The sequence below is a fragment of the Entamoeba invadens genome (assembly GCF_000330505.1).
Source record: "Entamoeba invadens IP1 unplaced genomic scaffold scaff_1105074726677, whole genome shotgun sequence".
Taxonomy (NCBI): domain Eukaryota; phylum Evosea; order Mastigamoebida; family Endamoebidae; genus Entamoeba; species Entamoeba invadens.
Window position 1 is genome coordinate 107,028 of NW_004191720.1, and position 24,332 is coordinate 131,359.

At 27.9% G+C, this 24,332-nt stretch overlaps 4 protein-coding genes across 4 annotated transcripts; 3 read left to right on the forward strand and 1 right to left on the reverse strand.

Annotated features, from left to right (window-relative positions):
• Positions 1–2,553: 2,553 nt before the first annotated feature.
• Positions 2,554–4,062, forward strand: EIN_258800 (negative regulator of the PHO system, putative; the record flags this gene model as incomplete). The annotated part of the gene is made up of 1 exon (XM_004183494.1): positions 2,554–4,062. One exon carries the CDS (start codon positions 2,554–2,556, stop codon positions 4,060–4,062), a length of 1,509 nt encoding a protein of 502 aa, XP_004183542.1.
• A 1,214-nt stretch (positions 4,063–5,276) lies between these two features.
• EIN_258810 (hypothetical protein) lies at positions 5,277–7,142 on the forward strand (the record flags this gene model as incomplete). The annotated part of the gene is made up of 2 exons (XM_004183495.1): positions 5,277–6,722; positions 7,005–7,142. 2 exons carry the CDS (start codon positions 5,277–5,279, stop codon positions 7,140–7,142), a joined length of 1,584 nt encoding a protein of 527 aa, XP_004183543.1.
• Positions 7,143–8,465: 1,323 nt separating this feature from the next.
• Positions 8,466–11,021, forward strand: EIN_258820 (hypothetical protein; the record flags this gene model as incomplete). The annotated part of the gene is made up of 1 exon (XM_004183496.1): positions 8,466–11,021. One exon carries the CDS (start codon positions 8,466–8,468, stop codon positions 11,019–11,021), a length of 2,556 nt encoding a protein of 851 aa, XP_004183544.1.
• A 1,059-nt stretch (positions 11,022–12,080) lies between these two features.
• On the reverse strand, positions 12,081–13,133 carry EIN_258830 (hypothetical protein; the record flags this gene model as incomplete). Its single annotated transcript, XM_004183497.1, has 1 exon — positions 12,081–13,133. One exon carries the CDS (start codon positions 13,131–13,133, stop codon positions 12,081–12,083), a length of 1,053 nt encoding a protein of 350 aa, XP_004183545.1.
• Between the last annotated feature and the right edge of the window lie 11,199 nt (positions 13,134–24,332).

The following is a 24,332-nucleotide window of genomic DNA, read 5'->3' on the forward strand; positions in this document are numbered from 1 at the left end:
TACAAACCAATCAATTCAAATGAAAACTTCTTGTTTTAACAATTGTATTGACTCGAATAAATAAAAGGTCAAAGTAGTCTTAAATTAAAATATATTAAAAATGTCTCATATCATTTTATTAAAAAATAATTGTTAATTCATTCGTTTTTGTGTCTATCATGTTTATTACAACACAGTATTTTATCGTTATTAAACAGTGTCTTAATGTTTTAAGAGCCAGTTGCAAATACTTTAGTTTGTTGCATTTGTTGTTTTTTTCGATTTTAACAATTTATTGGAAATGAAAAAACAATAATGTGTTGTTTATACCAAATAAAAAAATTGTTGTTAAATTTTTATTTATTCAGTTATATAACAAAAATTTCTTTTGTATTTTATTTTTCAATCGTACTAATTTGTCTTTTTAATAAATACAAAATATCAAAATTGTTGTTTTTAATTATTATTTGTTTTTTATCAACTTTTGAGACAAATAAAAAGTTTATTTACTTTTAATCAAATACTGTTCACGCGTTTCAATATTAAGACAGATTTTTCATTTTTTTGCTTATTTCTATTGATATAAAAATAAATTGACATATTTCACTATTTTTTATAAAAAAAATCATAAAAATGAAAATTTACTTTTACTGTTGCCCAAATTAATTTATGAATTATTTATAATTATTATAACTAATTATTGTAATTCATCCAATAATAATTTTCATTGTAATTATAAAACAAAAATAACTTGTTTTAATTTGTTTTAAACAATAGAAAATAACAATACAACTTTATACATCAAGTTACTTGGATCGTGTTGAACTCTCTTCATTGTTCAATTGTAAATAATGAGTTTAAAAGTTATTTGATAAAAAGAATAATAAATGTTTAAATGTTGTATTTAACAAGAGGTCAAATTATTTATATATTACGAACTTGCAAATCATGAAAATAATTATAATGTTAATTGTTTTCTTTATGTTCACTAATTCACTTTCTATCTATGTCATTGATCCAGAAAAGGAATATAATTACGTGTACAAGACAGGTCGATGTTATTACACCGGAGATGATAATTATGGAAAATTTGAAGTTGAGGGGTCAACCATAAAAGCGTATGAATCAGAAGATTGTAAAAAATGGGTAGAAATACCAAACCCGGAATTTAAAACACATTTGACAATTCACTCAATACTTCCTTCATATTCTGCAATGGCATTTGAATATTCTGAAAAAAGCGATTGTAAATTACAACTAGCAGACTCTTTTCCAATGGAAAAGCTGTTTGTAGTAGGTTGTGTGAGACTGACTGAAACGTCTTCTGTTAAAAGAGAAACTACTTCTGACAGTTTTGTAGTAATGTCATACAACAAAGTTCCTGATTGTAGTGGGGAACCGTCAAAAACCATTTCAAAAGAAATTGATAAATGCACATTGGTACTTGATATATACGTCATATATACAAACGGAACAAATGTGGCTCTCATTGCTCTGGTTGCAACTTTGATAGTTTTTTTTATTTAAGATAGTTTTATGGTACATTTTAGAAATTCGTGTTAAGTAATAATATATATAACATTGATGTTCTTATAATTTATAAAAGTTGTTTTAAATGTTTTTTAATATTATTTTTATAATAATTTAAATATTTTTAAAAACAAGCATCAAATAACGGTTTAAATTTTAAGTTAAAATTTTTGAATGTTTTATTTGTTGCTAATATTCATTATAAATTATAGCCATTACTACTTTACACATGGTCGGGATTTTTTATTCATTTCCCGATTGTTTAAAAGAAATCAAAGAGACAAATAACCATAAATCGGGTTTAAAATAAAAAATCTTAACCATGCTTTACATAAGTTATTCCCATTTTAAAGCAAATTCATTTGATTAAACATACACACCTTAAATTTTGTCATTAATATTCTGATGTTAATTTATAACTCGTTTAATTCGTTTTAATAGTTAAATGTGTTTTTACTTCAAGTGATTTACTATAACAACTTTAAAATATTGTTATTGTTTGTAAAAAAACGGTTAACCAAAAATTAACTTCTAAATAATATGGTAAAACTATATTATACTAATAGTAATAAAAACCATAAAATGTTAATTCCAAAATTAATATTTCAAGTTTTGAGCTGAATAAAAGAAATTATAAATAACGTAAAAAATCAACAAAAATATTTTTAAATTTTAAATTATTATTTTTATATACCCAACAATTATTGATTATAAACGAATAATTTAATAATATAATTTTATATATGAATGTATTTATATATTCAAAAGGTGTTTGGCGTTTTCAAACAATCTGAATGGTTGAACAATCTATTGCACACAGAATAATAAAAAGAGTGTAAACAGTTTTGTTTAAACAACTAAATAATTGAGCAAATTGGTATTATTTACTAAAAATTATAACAAAAAATATAATAAATCATATTATTAATGTTAACACATATCACACTGATTGAATAATACATTAAACAAGAAAATAATAAATTTGTTATTTTTAATAAAAATTTTGCTTTAAAATAGTTGTTTACAACTAGTTTATAAAAAACAATGTCAATCACTGGCAACCTCTTTAATTTGTCATTGGATGATATTAATTACAATATAGATACTGATTTAGTTGGAAATGGATCATTTGGTGCTGTCTACAAAGCTACACTAAAAGGCCTGAGAGTTGCAATCAAAATTCCACACAATGATATGAATTGTGAGGAAGTTACGTCTTATCTTAAAGAAATGGAAATAATGAAAGAATCACATTCTCCAAATGTTGTTTTATTTATTGGAGTTGTACCTTCGGATACCAAACCACTCTTTGTGACAGAATTTGTGTCATGTAATTTAAACCGTTTCATCCATGAACGTGACAAACTGCCAAATGGTTACTCCAAACTACCACTTGACTGTTATAGTAAAGTCGATTTGTTTTACCAATGTTGTTTGGGAATACAATGGCTTCACAACAAACTTAATATCATCCACAGAGATATCAAGCCATCAAACTTTTTGATTGATGAGAAGGAACAAGTTAAAGTCTGTGACTTTGGCTTTGCTGTAAAAGTTACAAAGAAAAAGGGCGACATGAAATGCACTCCTTTATATGCGGCTCCAGAGGTCTTAGAATCTAAAAAGGCGATTGGAAAGGAGTCCGACATATACAGTCTTGCAATGACTGGATATGAACTCTTCTATGAGAAAGAACCATTTTTTGAACACAATGAAATTGATAATATTGACATCCTGTTACGGGAACTTAAGAATGGAATTCGCCCAATACTTCCTCATCGTGTTTTGAACACTAAAAATTGCCCAAGTGATATAGTGGACATGATGAAAATACATTTTGAAGACCTCATTGACCAGATCCCAAGTGATGCAGATAATATATTCAATACGGCTTGGGACTCTGATGTTAAAAAGAGGCCCGATATCAATAAACTTGTTGACACCATTCGTTTGTTGAAAATGAAGAGTGCTAAATTAGACGACTCCGCAGTGGAATTCTGGAATAAAAACTTTTTGAAAAACGGCCGATACGTCTTTTCTGTATATACTGAGCAATTTGTTGAAGTTATTTTAAAGTTGGTAAAACCGAAAAAATGCAATACCAATGTTTTAATAGACAATTTGGGTAAATCGGGAGAAGTGGATTTGAAAAGGTTTCAATTTTTAATTCTTCAATTTGGGAATTTTTATGAAGACAAAAAAGCATTTGAAAAGATGGAGGAGGTTTTCGAAGCCGATTGGTGGTTTGGTAAAATCACCATGAACGACACGTTAAAACAATTGAAAGACCAAGAAGATGGCGTTTTTCTTGTACGAGAAAGTAATCGTTTATATGACTACCCATTCACCATCTCATTAAAAGAAAATGGAAATACAATACATATAAGATTGGGTGCGAAAAGAGAAGATAAGAAAAATGATGTGCTTTATTATTTTAATTTGAAAACTGTTGTTGTCAAGAAAAACACAATTGGGGAAATGTTGGATGAACTTAAAAAACGTAAAAGAATTACTTATGCGTGTCCCAGAGAGATAGTAGATACAATTTATTAAAAAGATTTTTATTGTTTAAAATTAAAAATGTTTCATATAGTAATAGTTTAAAAAATTAATAAAATGAATTTATTATATTATTATCAGTGTTTACGAATCAAATATCAAGCAAAAATGTATTATTAGTTTTGAATTAAAAAAATATATATAAACATTTAGTTTTAATAGTTATTTTTTAAATTATTTTTATTAATATTACAAATGGGAATATGTTTTACATTTTCTCATTGTTATCCATTTGGTTTCAATATTTCCCAATATTTAAGTGATAATAACTTTAATATCGTTATTTTTGCGACTTTTTTGAAGGTGTTTATTTTAACCACTTATAATAAAATGATTTATAATAATAGTGGTATTTTACTGTGTACAATTTAAAAATAGTTTTAAATTATTATGGATGTTAATTTTTAATTTTTAATTGTTGGTTTCAAAGGCTGTTTCATACAAAACGACCTTTTGATGGAATAATTGTATTAATACTTATAAAAATGTAATTATATCTTTTTATTGGCAAGCAAATATAAATAACATAATAATTAATTAATCTAATAGTTTATTGTCATTAATCAAATTATTCCGATTTAAATGTATATTCGTTTCAATTTTAACAAAAAATACAACAATTAACTTTACTTTATAATTGTTTTTGTTTAATTAATAAATAATTCATTTCATTATTATTTAACATTAATAAAACGTTTGATTATAAGACCAAATGTTCGGATTTAGTCACAATTATATTTGTTGGGATTTGATAATCATTTTAACCATATCAAGTTACTTATTACAGCAAAATGACAATTATATACAAATAAATTTTTCAAAAACGGTTTTAATAAAAATTGCTAAAATATGACATTAATTATTTCATTAAAGGCTGTCTAAAAACGTTGTCCATTTGACAAAAAATTACACAAAATAAGTTGAAAAATTTAGGAATTAGGTAAAAACGATCAAATCCCAATAAAAATTATGAAACGATGTTTTGGGATTGTTTCGAATTGTTTCCCGAAATATTCCACTTTTGATGGTCCAAAAATGCCTGGACAACGTTGGAGAGCGGACAACGTTTTCAGACTGACTATAATTATTTTATAATTAAAATGATATTTTATAATTTTCAAATGAAAAACGGCGTGTCTATTTATATATATTGATCATTATCCCATTATAAAACCGAACTTTGGAGTTTAAAAATTGAATCATATTGAATGACACGTCTTCAGTCAATCTATTTAAAAAATGTTGTTTTGTACTTCAAAACTATCGATGATATCCGTTCATTCGTATTTGTAAATAAGAAATGTGAAGAAAGCGCGAGTTCACTTTATATCAATTCATATGCTCTTTCAATGAAATATCCACTTCAAATAATGATAAAATATTTTCCTAAAATCGAGACATTTTATTTAAACAAAGTCCCACTGGATGTTACCGAGTGTTTTTTGACAGAAATCAAAAATATTGAGTTAGATTATTTAACCCTAAATTTTACAAACACTGTTAACATCGATTTACTTAATAATTTGTGTTTTATGAATAAATTGAGAGTTTTGCGTATTGAATTTTGTCATTTGGAAAGCATAAAAATTCCATTTGAACAATTAGTCAACCTTTTTTATTTGACAATTAAATATTCATCAAAAACTCCAAATTTTTTTGTACCTATTTCAAAAAATATGAAAAGGGTTGTTTTGTACATACCACATTTTTCTGTTGTTAAACTCAATAAATTCAACTTTATAAAAAATGAAAGAGTGGAATTTGCTGTTATTTTGATGCCACCAGATAATTCTGATATCATTAATAAAAGTATGTATGATGCTGCAAATGAAAATTTTAAATGTTTTATGACAAAGAAATTGCGAAATGTTCGGGTCTTTACTAAATTTTTGTCAAACAACACTAATGAAGCTGTGTTTTTAACAAAACGCCAGTTTTTTAAAGAAAACAACAGATGCAAATTAAAGTCAAAAGTTGTTGCAGACATTTCAATGTCAAATGATATTAACTTGGTCGAACAACAAATGACGAGTAACATGATTGATGATTTAGTTATAATGCAAATAACTTCAGTTTCAAAAATGAATGATATTTTTGATTTGAGAACCACAACAGTGATTGACAAACTCGAAATATGTGATATCAAAAATGGTCAGTTTTATGTACCCAAATTTTTAAATACACTCATTTTGATTAACATTCATGCAAATGTTTTTATTGATGGGTGCAAAATCGACATCATCAAAGTGCTCAATTACTGTGGAAAACCACTTAATTTTGACGTGAAAAGAATCAAAAAACTTATGATAAAACAGACAAAACAAAATGCACTTAATTTTGTATACAACAGTGAAATTATTAAAGACAAGTGCGTTGTGGATATTGACATATGTGAACTATTTTCTTTCATTGCAAATGGTCAAATTAACAGTTTTGTGTTGTACAAATATGGGCAACAAATGTGTGATTTTTTGGCAGCAGGAGTCACCATCCAAAACAATGAAGTAACAATTTATGTTGAATCACAAATATTGGATCTTAGTAAAATTGAGTGCGATTGTTTGATTATACAAAATACTGGAACATGTGAAAAAGTTATTTTGGGAGATTTGAAAAAAGTAATTTTATATGGAGGGGTGTTCGAAGAAGTTATAGTTGGTAAAATAAAAATTATTAAAATTAATTATACAAAAGTGTCCAATATGATAATAGAAAATGTGGATGAATTTATTCAAGAACACTCTAAAATTGATTTTTTAAAAAAGAATATAACAAAAATTGATTGAAATAATATAGTTATGTTTAAAATTAATTTTACAAAGTGTATTAAACACTTTGTTTTTTTTAAAATAACAACAAAATTATTTCATATTGAGTAGTTTTTTATAATAATTTTTATTTATATTTTTAATTTATAATTATTATTATATAGTCAGTCTGAAAACGTTGTCCGCTCTCCAACGTTGTCCAGGCATTTTTGGACCATCAAAACTGGAACATTTCGGGAAACAATTCGAAACAATCCCAAAACATCGTTTCATAAATTATACCGGGATTTGATCGTTTTTACCTAATTCCTAAACTTTTCAACATATTTTGTGTAATTTTTTGTCAAATGGACAACGTTTTACAAGCGGACAACGTTTTTAGACAGACTTTAATATATTATTTTATATATAGTTTTGTATTAAAATAATAAGTTTTTAAATAAAATAATATCTCAAGTTTTTGTCAATTTCTTTTATAAAATAAATAATTAATAATAAAAATATTTAATCTTGGAAAAAAGGCAAATGTCGAATAAATTGTCAAAATTTGTGTATTTTAAACTTAAATGGTAACATTGAGTTTAACAGTGATAAGGAAAAGAAGAAAGCAAATCTATTAATAATAATATTTTACAGATCGGTACGAAACCCCTATAGTTTTCTAAAACCCCTCAAGTCGTCAATTGATTGGTTGAAACCAGAAAAAAAAATATTTTATATTTAGAAACGACATTTTCGGATGACGATTGTAAGCCAATTCCACAAACGCGTTGTTGAAACTTGTTCTCCGATGTCACTTCTTGTGGTTTTACACGAGACGCGACTTGTTATGATCATGTATTGAACAGTTATAAACAAACGTAGTTTTTTATGGTTTTTATTTTTATATTTTGTTTTTGTTTTTGTTATACAACATTTTTTTGTCCAATTTTTTATCGTACTTCTTCGGGATGACGTCGTAATTAATTTCTTTGAAGCTTGAGGGGTTTAAGACAAATTGATGGGTTTTTACCATACCTGTAATAGTTTGTATTTAATGTTATTTTTAACTTTTTTTTTCATTTGGAAATGGTTAATTATTGATCGCATCCGACTTTTTCCCATCATTGAACTTACAGAATTAATGATATAAATAACGATTCCAATAATTCAAAATAATAACTGTTTTTTATCATTTGAAACATAAAAAGGAAAAAAACAATCCAAACTGAGATTTGCTTTTTAATTTCAAAATATTAACATTATTTTTAAAAATAACGTTGTATTTAATTAACGAACTGATTTTATTATTATTCTAATAATTAATATTTAAATATAATATAATTAATACAATTATTGTATTAAAAAAACAGGTAATAAAAATAAAAAATCGATTTTAATTTATGAATAAAACCAATAAAACAACTCGTTAAATAATAATTCAAAGTTTGCATTATTATTAAAAATTAACGAAATTTGATTTATCTCTTTCCAATAATGATGTAAAATATTTTCACACCAATCTCACAATAAGAGATGACCAGTGTATTTCAAAAAGCCCGTCGAACGTTGCTTCCTACTCAAAACGTTGTTTCCAGCAGTACGAACGCACTTAAAGACAACAAATCGACACTCAAGAACAACTCTTTTATGAGTACGGACACCATTAATCCCTATATTCCTCATCCCGAAGCGGACATAATAAGTCAGATCAGAGAAGCCGTTCGCTATTTAATAAAGTTTCTGAGCACACTCAATCAGTTTGCAGTGAACATTAACATTTACCAAAAGAACATCCCAGCACGATATATCTACACAAAGGCAGATAACGACACTCATTACAGTGTTGTCAAACAACGCGTTAGAGACTGCCCAGTCGCTTATAGTATGTACAAGAAGTTCACAAACGAGTTACCGCAGTACTTAAAGACCATTAACGACTACGATGAGGACGACCAAGAAACACTTTATGAAATAGAAGAAGAAGAACAGACTCCAGAAGTCTTAGAGACGATGGCTGAACTCAAGGAACTGTTTCTAGTGATGATGAACAAAGGACAAGTCTTGATGTCGCAATTAGAAACGTCGTGTGGGGAAACACCGGAGGACAAACTGTACAAATCGTACAAGTACTTTACAGAGAAGTTGCTGTGTAAAAGCATTTTGACGATCTGTGCGCCAAATTACATCAAAGATCAAGTCGTCGAGGAACAACGAAAGAGAAAGAAGTTTGTGAAGCTCCAAATGCGTGCGGCGAACTGTTTGAAGGACATCGACTTCTATTTTGAGAAGTATTTAGCGATCTGCGAGGCGGTCACCGTGTACTACGGTAAACGAGAAGAGCTGATGAACGACCACGTGAAGTCCATTTATCAGCACTTGAAGCCGAAATTTGAACACATTCAGAAGCACTACACGGAGGTGTTAATTAATGAGAGTATGCCCTTCTTGACTTTTGATCCGAGAAGTGCGGAGGAGTCATTTTTATCTTTTCGGGAGGTAGAAATAGGGATCCAAGCGCTTGAAGTGATTATTAACACTGAGAAGACAGTGATGGAGGAGTTAGGGGAGTGCTTCTTTGGGATGTTTGTGTTGTACTCGATGCAAGGTGCTGCTGCGACGGACATGTACGAGAAAGTGCTAGAAGTGTGGAACGACTACTTTTACTTGCAACGGATGTTTGATGAGTATAAAGAGATCCACGAGTACCAATTTGTGAATGATTTAAGGAATCGATATGCGTACGAGACTAAAGAGGCGGGAAGAATCGAGGCGAGTCGAATTGGACTGTACTTGTTGAAGCTGAAGGAGTACCCGGACTCGTTCTGTGTCAAGTTCATTATATTGATGATGTACGTCTACATCATCCACGTCCGCCCACGAGTCAGTCATATGGTCTATATGGTCATGAGCTTCGACCATTACTACGCAGAGGCGAATGGGTTGTCATATATGGCGCCACAGTCGACGTGTGACATCATGGACTTTACTAAGAAGTATCTCTGCGAGAAATTAGGAGCGGTTCTGTGGGTGTTGGTAGAAGAGGAGGACGACGACACGACAATACCGTTTGGGAGTGGAACACGAAGAGTGCGGGAGACGGACAATATCAATTTAGTGGGGACGAATGGGTTTACGAATATCATACAAATAGTGTACGCGTATAATCTCTCCATGACGGAGGAATCGAAGGACTACGAGAATAAAGAAGTCATGGAGTACGTCCAAGCCCATCCGACAGTGGTGGAGTGGGCGATGGAGTATCTGGAAAAGGTTGGTGAGCCGAAGGCGTTGTTCAGGAATGTCACGATTATTCGGAATGGACTTGAAGATGCGTTGGACTGGGATGGGAGTGACGAGGAGGCGTGGAAACCAATGAAGGAATTGAAACGGGAGGAGGAGGAAGAATTTTCGAAGTCGTTTTATACACAAAAAGTGCGAAGTTTGCGGTCGAGTTTGGTGATGAATGACAACGACGAACAGAACAGTGAAGGCAGTGAAGAAGGTAGTGAAGAGAAGAGTGAGAGCGTTGAAGAAGAAGAAGAAACGGGAGAAAAGGAAGAGACTTTTACACAAGGAAAGAATGGTGTGGAAGACGTAGAAGAACGAAATGAAAGAAATGAAACACTTTACGACAACAAGAACAGTACGAATGAAGGAAAGAAACAGAATGAGGAAAGGAGTGAGAAAGGAAAGGAGAATATAACTACTAAATTTGTTCGACCAAAGAAGTTGAAATATCATGTGAATGCTTTTAATAAGTACATGATTGTCACCTACGACGATATCGTCACCGTTGGCCCAAAGGCAGAAAGCGACCAATTTGTTTATTTGGCACAGAAAAGACTGGCGGAAAAGATCTGCGAGGAGATCAGAAGAGACAACGTCGAACTCTTGAAACAACTGGAAGAAAAGATGAAAAGAGAGGAACACGAAAAGGAAGTCGAGGAGGAAAGAAGAAGAGTCGAAAACATCAGGAAGAAGAAGGCTTTGGAACATAAGAAGAAGATTAAGGATATCTGCGCACATATGGAATGGATGAAACAAATGAAAAAGGCCGTCAGCGAATTGCCAGAACATATCTATAACGAACCAATCCATAAGGGAAAACTCCCACAAAAGGAAAAAAGAAAAACAGAAACTCTTAAACTGAAAAACGCAAATATCATGATGTCGGGTATTGGAAGGACAAACAGCGACGTGTAAGGTGAAGTTATTAGTTATTAGTTATTAGTTATTAGTTATTAGTTATTAGTTATTAGTTATTAGTTATTAGTTATTAGTTATTAGTTATTAGTTATTAGTTATTAGTTATTAGTTATTAGTTATTAGTTATTAGTTATTAGTTATTAGTTATTAGTTATTAGTTATTAGTTATTAGTTATTAGTTATTAGTTATTAGTTATTAGTTATTAGTTATTAGTTATTAGTTATTAGTTATTAGTTATTAGTTATTAGTTATTAGTTATTAGTTATTAGTTATTAGTTATTAGTTATAAGAATTTAATTAATAATAGTAATTTAATAACTAGAAGTGTCAATATAGATTGAATTAAAATAATTACAGATAGCACTAAGGCCAATGCGGCGAGGTTTTTTCTTCCAGACCACATTTTTCCGGGTTCAATTCCCGGTTAGTGCTAGTTTTTTTTTATTTTTTTTTGTTATTAAATTATTAAATTATTAAATTATTAAATTATTAAATTATTAAATTATTAAATTACTCAGTTATAATAGAACATTATTTTAATTATAATTTATATCAGAAAAAAAAACAATACAAGTATTGATAAAGAATGAACAGAAAGCGATAAAGTCGATGTTTTATTATAATGATTGGGACTTGTACTATATTTCTTGACAATTGAAAATAATGATAACTCAAGTACTTTTTAAAAGATATTAACAAAAAACTCTATAATAATGATAAAAATCGCACAATATAACAGTGAATTAATTCACACTAATACAATTAAATTTCAAAGACAAATTTTCATTAACTGCTTTGCTACTTGTTTTAGACAATATTATTAAACTTTTATGGCATATTGACAACATAATTATTATTTTTTTAACTTAAGTTACGTTTATTAAATAACCAAGATATTGTTTTACTATATATATAATAAAATATATAATATTATTATAATAATTATAATATATAAATTTATAGTGTTATTAGTTGTTTTTTTAAACAAATTTGTCATATTAAAATAACAATAGGCAGACTTCATATTAATAATATTTAAATAAATTAAACTCCACTTATGCAATGAAACAATTAATTTTTGTTTTCTTTATATCTTTTTCGTAATTTTCTTGTGTTCTCTGTGCTTCTCCTTGTTCTAATAATAACGCTTGTTCATTATAAATATTTGGACACCCCATGAAAACCATTTTCAAATCTTTTACGGCTTCCAAGTTCTGCACATTTGCCAGTTTTGAACACATTTGAAAACAATTCAATGAGCAAGTCGCATTACTTGGGATGTTAATACTTTCTAATGAGACGCACAAATAAAATGCTCTCTCCCCAATGAAATTGACACTTTCAGGAAAGTTGAGGTGTTTAAGTTGTGTGCACGATTCAAACGCGTTGTGTTCAATTTTTTTTAAATCGGATGGAAATACAACTTTACTGAGACTGCCACAAATTGAAAAACAGCAAGCTTCAACAACTTCTAAGTAACAAGGAAGAGTGACTTCTCTTAATGAAGTACACATCTCAAAGGCAAATTCACCAATATAAGAGACACATATTGGAAGTTCAAGACTCTTAAGTTTAAAGCAATGGTAAAACGCTTTATTGTTAATTTCCTTAAGGTGTGAAGGGAAAGTTACACAACTCAAATTTCCACACCCACAGAAGGCCGAGTTTCCTATAGTAACCACACGACTGGGGATCACACAGGATGATATATATTTATCACAAAAAGTATTGTTTGAAATGCGACCAACTATTTCTGGAATTTCATCATTTGTGTTTGCGTCATGTGAGTTAAACTCAATAAATGGGTAGTGTATTTTTGTGTTTCGTTGTGCTTTGGTTGTTGTGTAATTCACATAGTATTGCACAGAGCGCTGTTCGACTTCATCATCATCAAAAATTTCATCATCGGGTGTGTATAAACAAATTGTTTGTAAATGTGGGAAAAAGCGACGAGTGGAAGTTGTGAGGGAAATTGGATTGAAATGAAAACGTGTCATATTTCCTGTAAACTTCTTACAAACCAATTCCAAATTAATGAAATCCGCAATTGTAATAAAATATTTTGAGACAACCATCATGTTAAATGCGTCAATCACTTTTTTAGACATTAAAATGGTTATTTTGATTCAACATTTGGTTTTAGAATTATTTCCTCTGATTTTTCTTTGAAATAAATATAATTAAAATATATTTAGTTGTTTCGTCAAGTTTTATTATTATTAAACTTACGATTCTAATCAAAATCAAAAATATTAAAAAATTATGTTGGTTAATTTAATTACAGATGTTTCTATTATCAATTGAAAAAAAAATAAAAATAATTGTATCCAACATTTAAACCCACTAAACAATCACAGACAGTGTATTAAATGGGTGCCAAGAAAATTGAGGATTGATTGGTGAAAAAATACGGTTTTCAAATTTTCATTTTTTTGTTTATTTTTTATAATTTTTTTGATATAAAAAAGGTGTCAAACTCATTTTATTTTTCAAATAATTCTGACGATATTCATTGCAAACATAAACTGTTCCTTTAAAATGAGTTTTTCCCACATATCACATTCGAATAAAATCACACCAAAAGAAGAGATATCTGCATGTTTTGTACTTTTTTTTGTCTAACACATTAGACGCCACGTATGTTGGTGTACCAATTCTTCAAGTTAATGCAATGTAAGTCGTCAATAAATTCACATTTCTCAAGTCGGTCAATTTTGCTATTATTTTGTTATTAAAATTAATTGATAAATACGAGCATGTTGTCTGGCTCAATGTCTAAGTTAAATTTGTTCGTTAACTGAGTATTGTTTATTTCTAGTTTAATTTAATTTTTTTACATTTTGATACAATTAACTGAAATAGGGGGATGCTAATCTAAATATTAATTAATTTAATATTATTAATAATAAGGGTGATCGTTTCGACCCGCAACCGCAACTACAAATAGAACAGAAAATGTTATATTTTTTGTTATCTACAAAAATGTGTTATATATAACAAAAAGAAAAAACAATAAATTTCAATTATTCTATTCATTTTTTTATCAGTTTTCAAATTTTGTGTTTAAACACCATCAATCTATGGTTTTTAAACATTTGGTGTTAATAAAACAACACAAAATATTACAAAACATTATAATGATGTTAAATTATAATATAAAAACGTTGTTTTGTCTTGTTAATATATATATACACAATAAACAACACATTTACTTCAATTGAAATTAACAATTTTTTGGTATAATTTGTTAATGGTTTAATATTATATTTTAACTATTATTTTTATGTACATATTAAATCCTAATTACAACTGAAATTCAAACGACTTTTTTATGTTTTAATTCGAATTCTGTACGCTTATCTCCTTTTAAAGACTGAATGAATTTATTTAACCGATCGAAATTTTCTGTTTTATTCCAAGAAGGACAACACTTTGCCATATGTCCTCTCCCAAGGCATATTTTGCAAACATTACCTTTCAATTCAATTTTTTGAAGTGTTGGTCCAAGAGGTTTAAATTCCGTTCGTTTCTTGGAGACCTTGGTGGAGAAAGGTTTTTCGACGTAGTCTACCAATTTGGCTGGTTTCACCTTTGCAGAAAGAAGTACAACCGGATCTTTTGAACTAAACTCACCTTCGAACTCCTGCAACTCCTCATTCCCTTTTAACACATTTTCCGATGTAATTTCCGAATGATAAACCGAACTGACAAGTTCGAACCACTTTTGTTTTCGAGTGGCATTTTTGAGAATCGTGTCGACCATTTCATCGAATATCACAATGTGGTCCCTTCTTTCCCAGTTGAAAAATGAATTATTCATAGTCCTTTGATAAAACTCATGTTTGGCTATTTTAGTTTTTTCTAAAAATATTTCCTTCCCAAAATCCTCCTTTGAATAAAGCGATTTCCTTAAATTTCTTCTGGGGTCAAAGAAATTGCAATACACTTGGTGAAAACAAGGAAAGTACCTTCCATGTTGAACAAAATCGGCACAAGTACATACTCCTTTACTGCTTGTTTCGAGAGGTCCAAATTTGTCCAACATTGAATAATAATTAAGTAACTTTTTTCCCCAATCACAACGTATTTCTGCGGCAGCTTCAACTCCAATGAGTTTGGTGAGTATTTTAAAGTCTTCATCATTGAATCCAGTGACACTATCGAACAACAACTTTCTGGCTTTTTCTATAAATATAGTTGTAACTTCCACTAACCTTACTATTTTACTACCAGAAAGTTGTTTTATAGTTCCGAAAAAACCTTCTACAACATTTGTAGTCGTGTCTTTCGTGTGTCTCTTTGTAAACTCCGGAAGCCAATTGAATTTAGTGTCAATCAACTGTTTCAAAAAACGTTTTTTATCGTTGGACTTTAACTCAAAAGCTGTAGTTGGTTGTTCTCCGTTACAATAATCAACGAATTCGGCAAATATCTCATTCTTATCGACACATGTATCCCCACTTTCCACTATACTATCAACACAATTGTAGTTTTGTACAAATGAAATAAAATCTTCGCTTTTTATAGTTCCATTAATTAACAGTTCAAAGTTTGAAACAATTTTGGAGTTTATTCCAAATGCAGAGATTAAATTGCGTTTAATATGTCTGTGACAAAACACAAGATCAACATCTGGATACACTTCTTTGATAGCTGCTGTTTGTGCAATACTTCTGTCAGTCACAAAACACTTAATTGGAAAGAAACGACTTTTTAAAAACCCCAAGAAGTCAGTATAGTATGATGTAAATCGATGTCTCATGAATCCAAACGCAATCAACTGTGAGTTTCCATTGATATCTTTACATAATGCAGCTTCAATTGGAAGTTGGAATTTATTCGTACAGAAAGTGTCATCTAAAAAAACGTTTTTCTGACACAAATCTACACGATATTGTTATTAAAAAAAGAAACATTCATCAAATACACCACAGGAGTTGTTAACAAATTGTGTGTCGAATGTTGTTAACGTCTTTGTATAATCTTTTAATTCGTTGCATTGATCTTTCGACAAAATCCCTAAGAATTTACGCCTATGCTCATAAAGGACATCTTTAGAATATTTAACCCCTATTTTTGTCTTGGTTATATTTAGCGGAACGTTCATTTTGGCATCTTCTTCAACTATCTTTCTTGATTTTTCGCTCATTCTAACTGCACACCGAGACCGAGGAGGTGTAGTGAATGTATGGTTGTGACGAGTCCACAATTCAATTGATTCAACAACATTTGATACACAAGTATTAAAATGTATAACAAGAAAGGCACCACAACCATTTTTTGACTCTACACACTTATAAACAAATTTTTTTTCTGAGTTTTCCACTATCCCTCGATACATAAAGGGAGACCTCGTGTCCTTCAATTCGATACCTAGAGTTTTCTCTTATCAACTTTGTTGCATTGTCTCTGTTGATTAACTTACAAATTGATTCAAGTCCTTTTTCAACTTCAATTGGTGTAAAATAACCTTCTCCTAAATCTCGAATTTTGAAGCTTGGTATCTCTACCATTTGTGTTTGTTTTATATATTAATTTGAAAAAGGGTATTTAACTGACAAACCTTATAATTAAATAATAATTAAATAATAAATATAAATGTATTATTAAGTCTTTGTAATTGTTAAAATTAATTATAAAATTGATATTTGTAGTTTTTTTGTTATATATAACACATTTTTGTAGATAACAAAAATATAACATTTTCTGTTCTATTTGTAGTTGCGGTTGCGGGTCGAAACGATCACCCGACATTCCAATGAATAATTTATCGAAAGCATCGTGTATTTCTTCTTTTGGTAGAAAAGATAGTCCAAATAGTCGCCGTACCCATAGATGTAATTTGGCATTTTTTATATATTCTATAGAAAGCCCCTTTTTGCCCAACATTCTAAACACCGCTTGATTTAAATGAAACAAGCATAATTTAATGTTTGCTCCCAATACTTTACTAAATGTGTTCATTGCTGAAATCTGACAATCACAGCGTACAATTTTAACATTGATTAAAAAGGGCTTTAGTACTTTAAGAGCACGAATAAATGTTTCTTCTGTCTCATTTGGAAGTAATAGAAATGCAATTGGATAACATGTGTTATCAATAAGATAGTGTAACGTATACAAACATGTAATTATGTTTGGAGTAATTCGATATGTTCCATCACCAAACACTTCTACTGACTTGGAAGCGATGTGTCGTCGTGTACAAGAAGAAAAAATAAAAAATCTGGAGAGTGATTGAGTTTCAGTGAAAGAATCATAAAATAAAAAGTATTGTCTGGATTAGACTCATTTTGAGGTATCAATGTGGTTTTCAAAACTTCCGTGAAATTGATATCTTCAATTGTTTGGGGGTTACTTCCAAAAAGTTTTTTTAGTTTGGTTATATATTTATTAATTGATCTATGGTCTTATATTGACATGTTTGAACAAAAATTGTGTGTCATGATTCTTTTTGTTATTTCACGCGGAGTATCATTTAGACCTTTAACAAACTCTATCTGCGGCTTCTCTTCGACATCTTGACAAAAATAAATGTTCGTGATCAAAAATACAAGTATGATTTCCAACAATAATAATCATTATCTTTTACATGTACTGTTACATTACAGTTATTTCCAGCACATTCAAAAACAATATCATTTTTCGATTTGTCTTATTTGGCACGTTGAAAGAAACATATTTTTCCAATACACAATACTGGATGTCGCTTTGGTTTTTCATTAAGTTCTTTAAAGAAGCAAAGAGGTTCTTTTGTCATTTGAAATAAATCTGAATAAATTAATTGTAAATGTATTAAATAAACAAAATTTTAAATAAAATATGTTTATAAATATATAAGTGTATAATTGTAAAAATAGAGTTTAATTTGAAATAATAAATTGGTTCAAACATCTTGAAATCTGTAATACATTTAAATTTTGACACCAAAATAATTATCAAAAATAAAATATCTTTTATTAAAATTGATAGTATTTATTTTCAATTTCCAGCTATTGTATTTACAATACCCCAAATCTAATATATTATTTAATAATTGTTTAGCTGGAAGTACAAAATATGAAAAGATTAATTTTTTCTTTTTATAGATGTTTTATTTTTGAAAAAAATCTTTTATTCTTAATATTTTTGTATAAATTAATCAACACAAATGATATACAATTGTAATTTCAAGTATTTCAAATAAATTTCAATTGAATTTTAATTAATTTAAAATATTTTTTTATAAAAAAATGTAAAATACACACAAATTATACCAATAAATTATTGTTTTCTATTTTTATTCAAACGTATGTTGTTTTGTATTTTACAATTGTATGATATTAATAACATTGTTTTCTAATTACAAAATAAAAAAAATATTTATAGAAAATATATATTTTATTGTTATAAATACAAAATATTTTGAGGGTTTCGACAAATGTCTTAGTTGATAATTGTCAAAGTTGACAAATGGATTGTAATCAATTCACTTTTTTGTACACATCTCAATAAACACTGCGAAAAATGGAAATAACACCCATGTACAAAACAATCAAAATAATTTAAAGCGTTTATTATTGCATTCTCAAAGTCGATCATTACACTAACATTTTTGGAAAATAAAAGTTTTTCCCAAACGGAAAGAAAAAAGGTATTTATTATTTCAAACAAATTAATAATTTTTCTCTTCTTCTGTACATAAGACAATGAATCAAAATAAAACATTGACCATTTGATTATATACAATGAATAGTGTACAAATGTTCATAATTGGATGGACACGAACTAAATGTCCCGTCCATCAATACACAAGATACTGTTTTGGATTTCATCTGTTTAATCTTAAATGTATTTATTAAAATGAAAAGTCATCGTCCTTTTTCTTATAAAAATTTTCACTTTCGAATAATTCATCAAACTTTTCTTTGATTAATTTCTCTTTAAGTCTGTTGATCGTACGTCTTATCGTTGTTTGTCGTTGTTTGTCATTTATAAACAACTTTTCATTAAGATCCATTATTTTGGTAGCTGAAAGTAATAAATTGGCATTTTTTTGAAAAGACGGTGCGGAGTGTTTTGTTGGTATCTACTTTGTCTTTTGGATAATGTGGATGTTTTGTTTTTTCTGTATCTACATAAGAATAATCAACAAAATGTATTTGACCATAATCGTCAGGATCACTTTTAACAACTTTAATCTTTACATCACAATTTTGACATTTATGAATACTTTCATTCTTCTTTCCACTTTGAGAATAATAAATGTAACCTTGAACAACTGGCAATAAGTTGTAGGTTCCATCTTTGCATCTTTTTTGGCTTTTAATCTCTTTTAAATCTGGATTAAATGACATACACAGTTTTATTATTGTTTGTTTAAATAAATATATTATGATTAAAAAACTCTTTTTATTTTTATTCGAAAGATCAATTGGTTATTTACATAAAATAAGACGAAAGGATTAAAATATGATAGACACCAATAATAATATGTATTTATATGTATTTAATGTTGTCCAAGTTACACAGTACATTCATATTATGATTTTTATAAAATGTATCGAAACATAAAATGACCAATTAACATTAAAATACTTCTGCAGTAAACAAAAATATATTAGCTTGACTATTATTATATCTTATATACTATTTGAGTGGTATATTATAAATACAAAGCAACTTATTTTATATAAAAATGAAAATAGATTAGTAAAAGTATTTTACATTGATTTATATTATATAAATAATAGTTTACAAACACGCAATGTTATATATATATAGTTAATAGAATAAAAAATATATTTTTATTTTTATTTTTAAATAACAAAAAAATGAATTGAAATAATGTTAAAATTTGTTGCATTTTCAATTGAAAATTAGTAAAAGTAAAATTATAAAATGTCTGATTATTTTTTGCCAGATTATTTTGTCACCCAATTGTATTAAAAATTGGGCATCAACTGAATATAAAATGCAAAAATTGATATTTAACCCTCGTTTTTCAAAAGACTCGTACCTGAAAAGAGCGCCTTGGACCACTCGGACACTTTTGCGTTTCTTTGTTTTGTTATAAAATATAATAAACTATTATAATTCAATTGATAGTTATAATTTAAACATTTAAATAAAATTATTAAAGTAACTTTCCAAGGTGTTGAAATATAAAATTAAATTTTATTAACACATAAATTTAATTTATTAATATGTGATGAAATAAAAAAATTTTATTACATTTTAAACACATGGACAAACCATCGTTTCGTTTTATTGATGTAATTGTTTTTTGAAGTTTATAAATGAAAGCATTAAAAGGTAGTGAATATGTAGACACAATTATGAAAAAATAACATTTTAAATAAAATGATATTTTAACTGAAATTTAGTCTTGCACTATTTTTCTAAGTAAAAATAACGATAAAAATTTAACTTACACACTTTGGGAGAGTCACTTTAAATAAAATAATAAATATTGATTTAAATAAAAAATAAAAAACCAAATACAGTAAAACCTTCCAAAAAGCGGTACATCTGAATAGCAGGTTTTCTCAAGAACGGACATTTTTTAGACTAAAACTAAAAATAGAGTTCTATATCAAACGGTGATTTGGTTTTGGTAAAAATACCCACTTTTAAGAGAACAAAATTACCACATAGTCCCTCTTTTGAAAATTTTTACTGTATAGTTTTTTTTAACGACAATTATAATTTTACAAACTTTCACTTAACAACCAAAAGCAAAGAAATAATATTTGTAGAATTCGGCAAAGAGTACTTAAAATCAGGTTTTTAAAGTGATAGTATTATAATAATTATAACAAAAACAAAAAACAGTTAAAAAATTTAAACGGGGTGTTTTGAATAATAAAAATTTTATGAGTTTTATAGTACAGTAAAACCTTCCAAGAGCGGGCGTTTTATTTTTAACTCAATTTTTTTCAAGAAAAAAAAACACTTTTTTAATTGTAAAAATAAAAATAAGAAAAAAGAAAAATAATTAAAAAAATACCACATGTTAACCTTAAGATGATTTTAAACAATGTTTAATTTGGCTCACAAATGTCATTTTTTATAAAAAAATCATATAATCTTATAACTTATTCATGTCTTTACCAAAACCAAAAACATTTTTATCAATTAATAAAAAAAGCAAATTTTACAATGGGCTAATTCTTCCCGAAACCGTCATTGAAAAAACTGAGAAAAATAATTAACCAAAATTTACAAAAATGTTTAAAACGCGAGTCTTTAAGGATGTTAAAGTATGGTATCAAGAAAAGTTTGATTGAGTCATCGATACCAGGGAATGCCAAAGTTTTCAGAAAAGTTAAAACACCCATACTTGGAAGAGAACATGCTCAAGATGATAGAAACTCTGAGGTCATACAATACTCCAGTTTGCTACAATGTCGTCAAAAGATTAGCTTCTAAATACTGCTTCAAAAAGGGATATGATGATATGATGCTTTCAAATGGTTTTATTTCAACGTTTTGTTCAAGAAATCAACTTAAATCAAAGAAATTGTGCAGAGAAAGCAATTCAGTTGACCCAGATAAACAAAAAGGAGGCAATTGATAAGATGGTTGAAATTATTGCACGGTATGCTCCTGGTAATGTGTACAATGCGGATGAAACGGGTCTTTTCTATAAGTTGTTACCTTGTAAAACATTGTCAAGTGGTTCTGATAACCATGGAGGGAAGGAGGAAAAAGAAAGAATTACAATTATCATATGCTGTTCACTAAGTGGAGAAAAAGAAAATCTTTTGGTTGTTGGGAAGTATCGTAATACAAGGTGGTTCTATGATGGAAAGTACACCAACATTAAACAGTTCTATGACTTTCAAACTAATGCTTGGATGAACATAATCTTTTTCATCGATGGCTACTCAAATGGGAAGAAGCACTCATAAGAGAAAACAGAAACATTCTAATTATAGTAGATAATGCTCCAAGCCACAAGCTAATTATAACTACGACTTAAATTTATATTTTATTTAATAAAATAATGACATCGAAACAAATGAATAGATTTGATACATTATAAACTTGTTTCATAAAAGCGTCATTTTTTTCAGTTACGATTTTGTGAAAAATATGATAATAATTAAAAATAATTTAAAGTACTTTGGTCATTAGTCTTGCAATATTTTGTAATTTTTTCTTGTGCACAATTTCAACCATTCACTATAACTTTTAACTTACTTGTTAATATTTTTGATATATTTTTTTACAAACAACATGACACACTATAAAAATGTTTTCATTACTTGTATTATCTATTAATTATTTATATTTCAACTATAACTTCAAATGCTCTATTATATTTAAGTCACAACTCGGAGCTGGCCAATTTTTAATGATAAAACGTTTTTATAATTCAAAAAACTAAAGTGTACAGTAAAAACTTTGAAGAGTGGGCGAGTGTGGTAATTATGTTTTTTTCAAAAGTGGGCATTTTAAGCCAATCAAACCTTAATCATTGCTCTATAAAGAACTTTATTTTTAGTTTCATTGAAAAATACCATTTTTGTGAGAATCTGCTTTTCAAAAGTACCGTTTATGAAAAGTTTTACTGTATTTTGATTTGTGCACATTGGCGTTGTATTTCATATTTTTTAACTTATGATTACGTTTTAATTGTTTCATTTTTATTACTGTATTGCTTTTATAACGTTTTGATAATTATGGAGGTTTAATACTAAATTGATTAAAATGTAAGTATATTGTATTGTTTTATAATTCCTGAATTGATACATATTTTTATATTTTGCTTTTTATATATTATTGAGTCAATAGTTGTTTGATTTTGTCAAATTTTCTCCAGTTATCTAATTTATATCAACACATTTATCTTTAAAATGAATAGAAAGATACAACTTTTTAAGGTTAATTTTTTTGATAATCGATGTATTTTCAAGTAAGTCACTCCAACAATAATCGTTTACAAACTGATACATCATGATATCATGAAAACTTGAAACTTTTACTTGTTATTTTTCTTCAATTTTTTTTATTTTATCATCTGTAATTAATTAAAATACCAAGTTATAATTCAACTAAATTTTAATGATCAATATATTTACTCGATATTAACAATTAATCAAATTACTTTATTAAATTAGACTGAATTACGTCAATTATATCCAAAACGTATTTTAATATAAATATTGAAATACATTTTACTTAATATTTTAATCATAATAATAATGTGAAACGATTGTTATTATTTTTTAGTGTTAAAAATGATTTTCTTTGTTTCTAAAAATAGTAAAAATAATGACGATTTAATGGATAAGGAAAAATAACAAGGAGATAAAATAAATTTCAAAATAATAAAGAGGTCATACACTTTTTTGTTTCAATTTAACATCAAAAAATTATTTTTTTCAAAAAACCACACCCAATGAAAATATATAAAATTTAAATATCTTAGGTAAAAATTGCATTTTTACCTCTAATTGAAGGCAATGACGAATTAATAAAAAGAGTTTACACTCATCCAAGGCCGTATATTGAAAAAAATAGCAAATTTTAAGGCAGAAGAAATTATTGAAGCTCATTCTCGGGGAAAATGTATACAGGGCTCAAAATGAATGTGGGCGATGCCATATTATATGCTGTCGACTGTTGGAACAATGATGTTTCATCTCAAAAATAATTGGTTGCTGGAAGCATGCTTTGAATAGAAAAGAAGGTGGAAGGATTTTGGGGGATGTAACGGGCTATTCCATTGAAGATTTGATCGAAGAAAACGAAGAACTCACTGATGTTAAGGAACCTGAAGAACAAAGAGATATTTCTTTGAGAATCGAAGATTGAAAAAACTAATAATGAGTAAAACGATGAACTAAAAGAAATAAAACAACAGTACAAGAAACTCTGTGAAAGAAAAAATGTTCCCGTGTAAATAGATTTTAATTAATTTAAAATCTCGTAATTTATGTTAAAACAAACTTTGAAAAAAACTACTACCTGAGGTGGCTCGTGTTTCATGTATTTATTTTATTTTTTTAGTTTTGATTTATTTTATACCAATTTTGATTATTTTTCTTGGCAAAAACTTATATTGACAACCATTTTTTTCTTTCAAATAAATTTGCATTTTTGATATTTTGTAATTATTTTTTTTGTTTTTCTGGTTATTCAAAATGTATTTACCAAAAAATAGAAAAAATGATCCCGATTTTTTAGAACAAAAAACAATAAAATGTCAGTTATATATCAGTGGTTTTCAATGTTTAATTAATAAAAATGCCCGTTCTTGAGAGAACCCGCTCTTCAGAGGTGTTGCTCTTGGGAGGTTTTACTGTATTTTTTATAAAAAT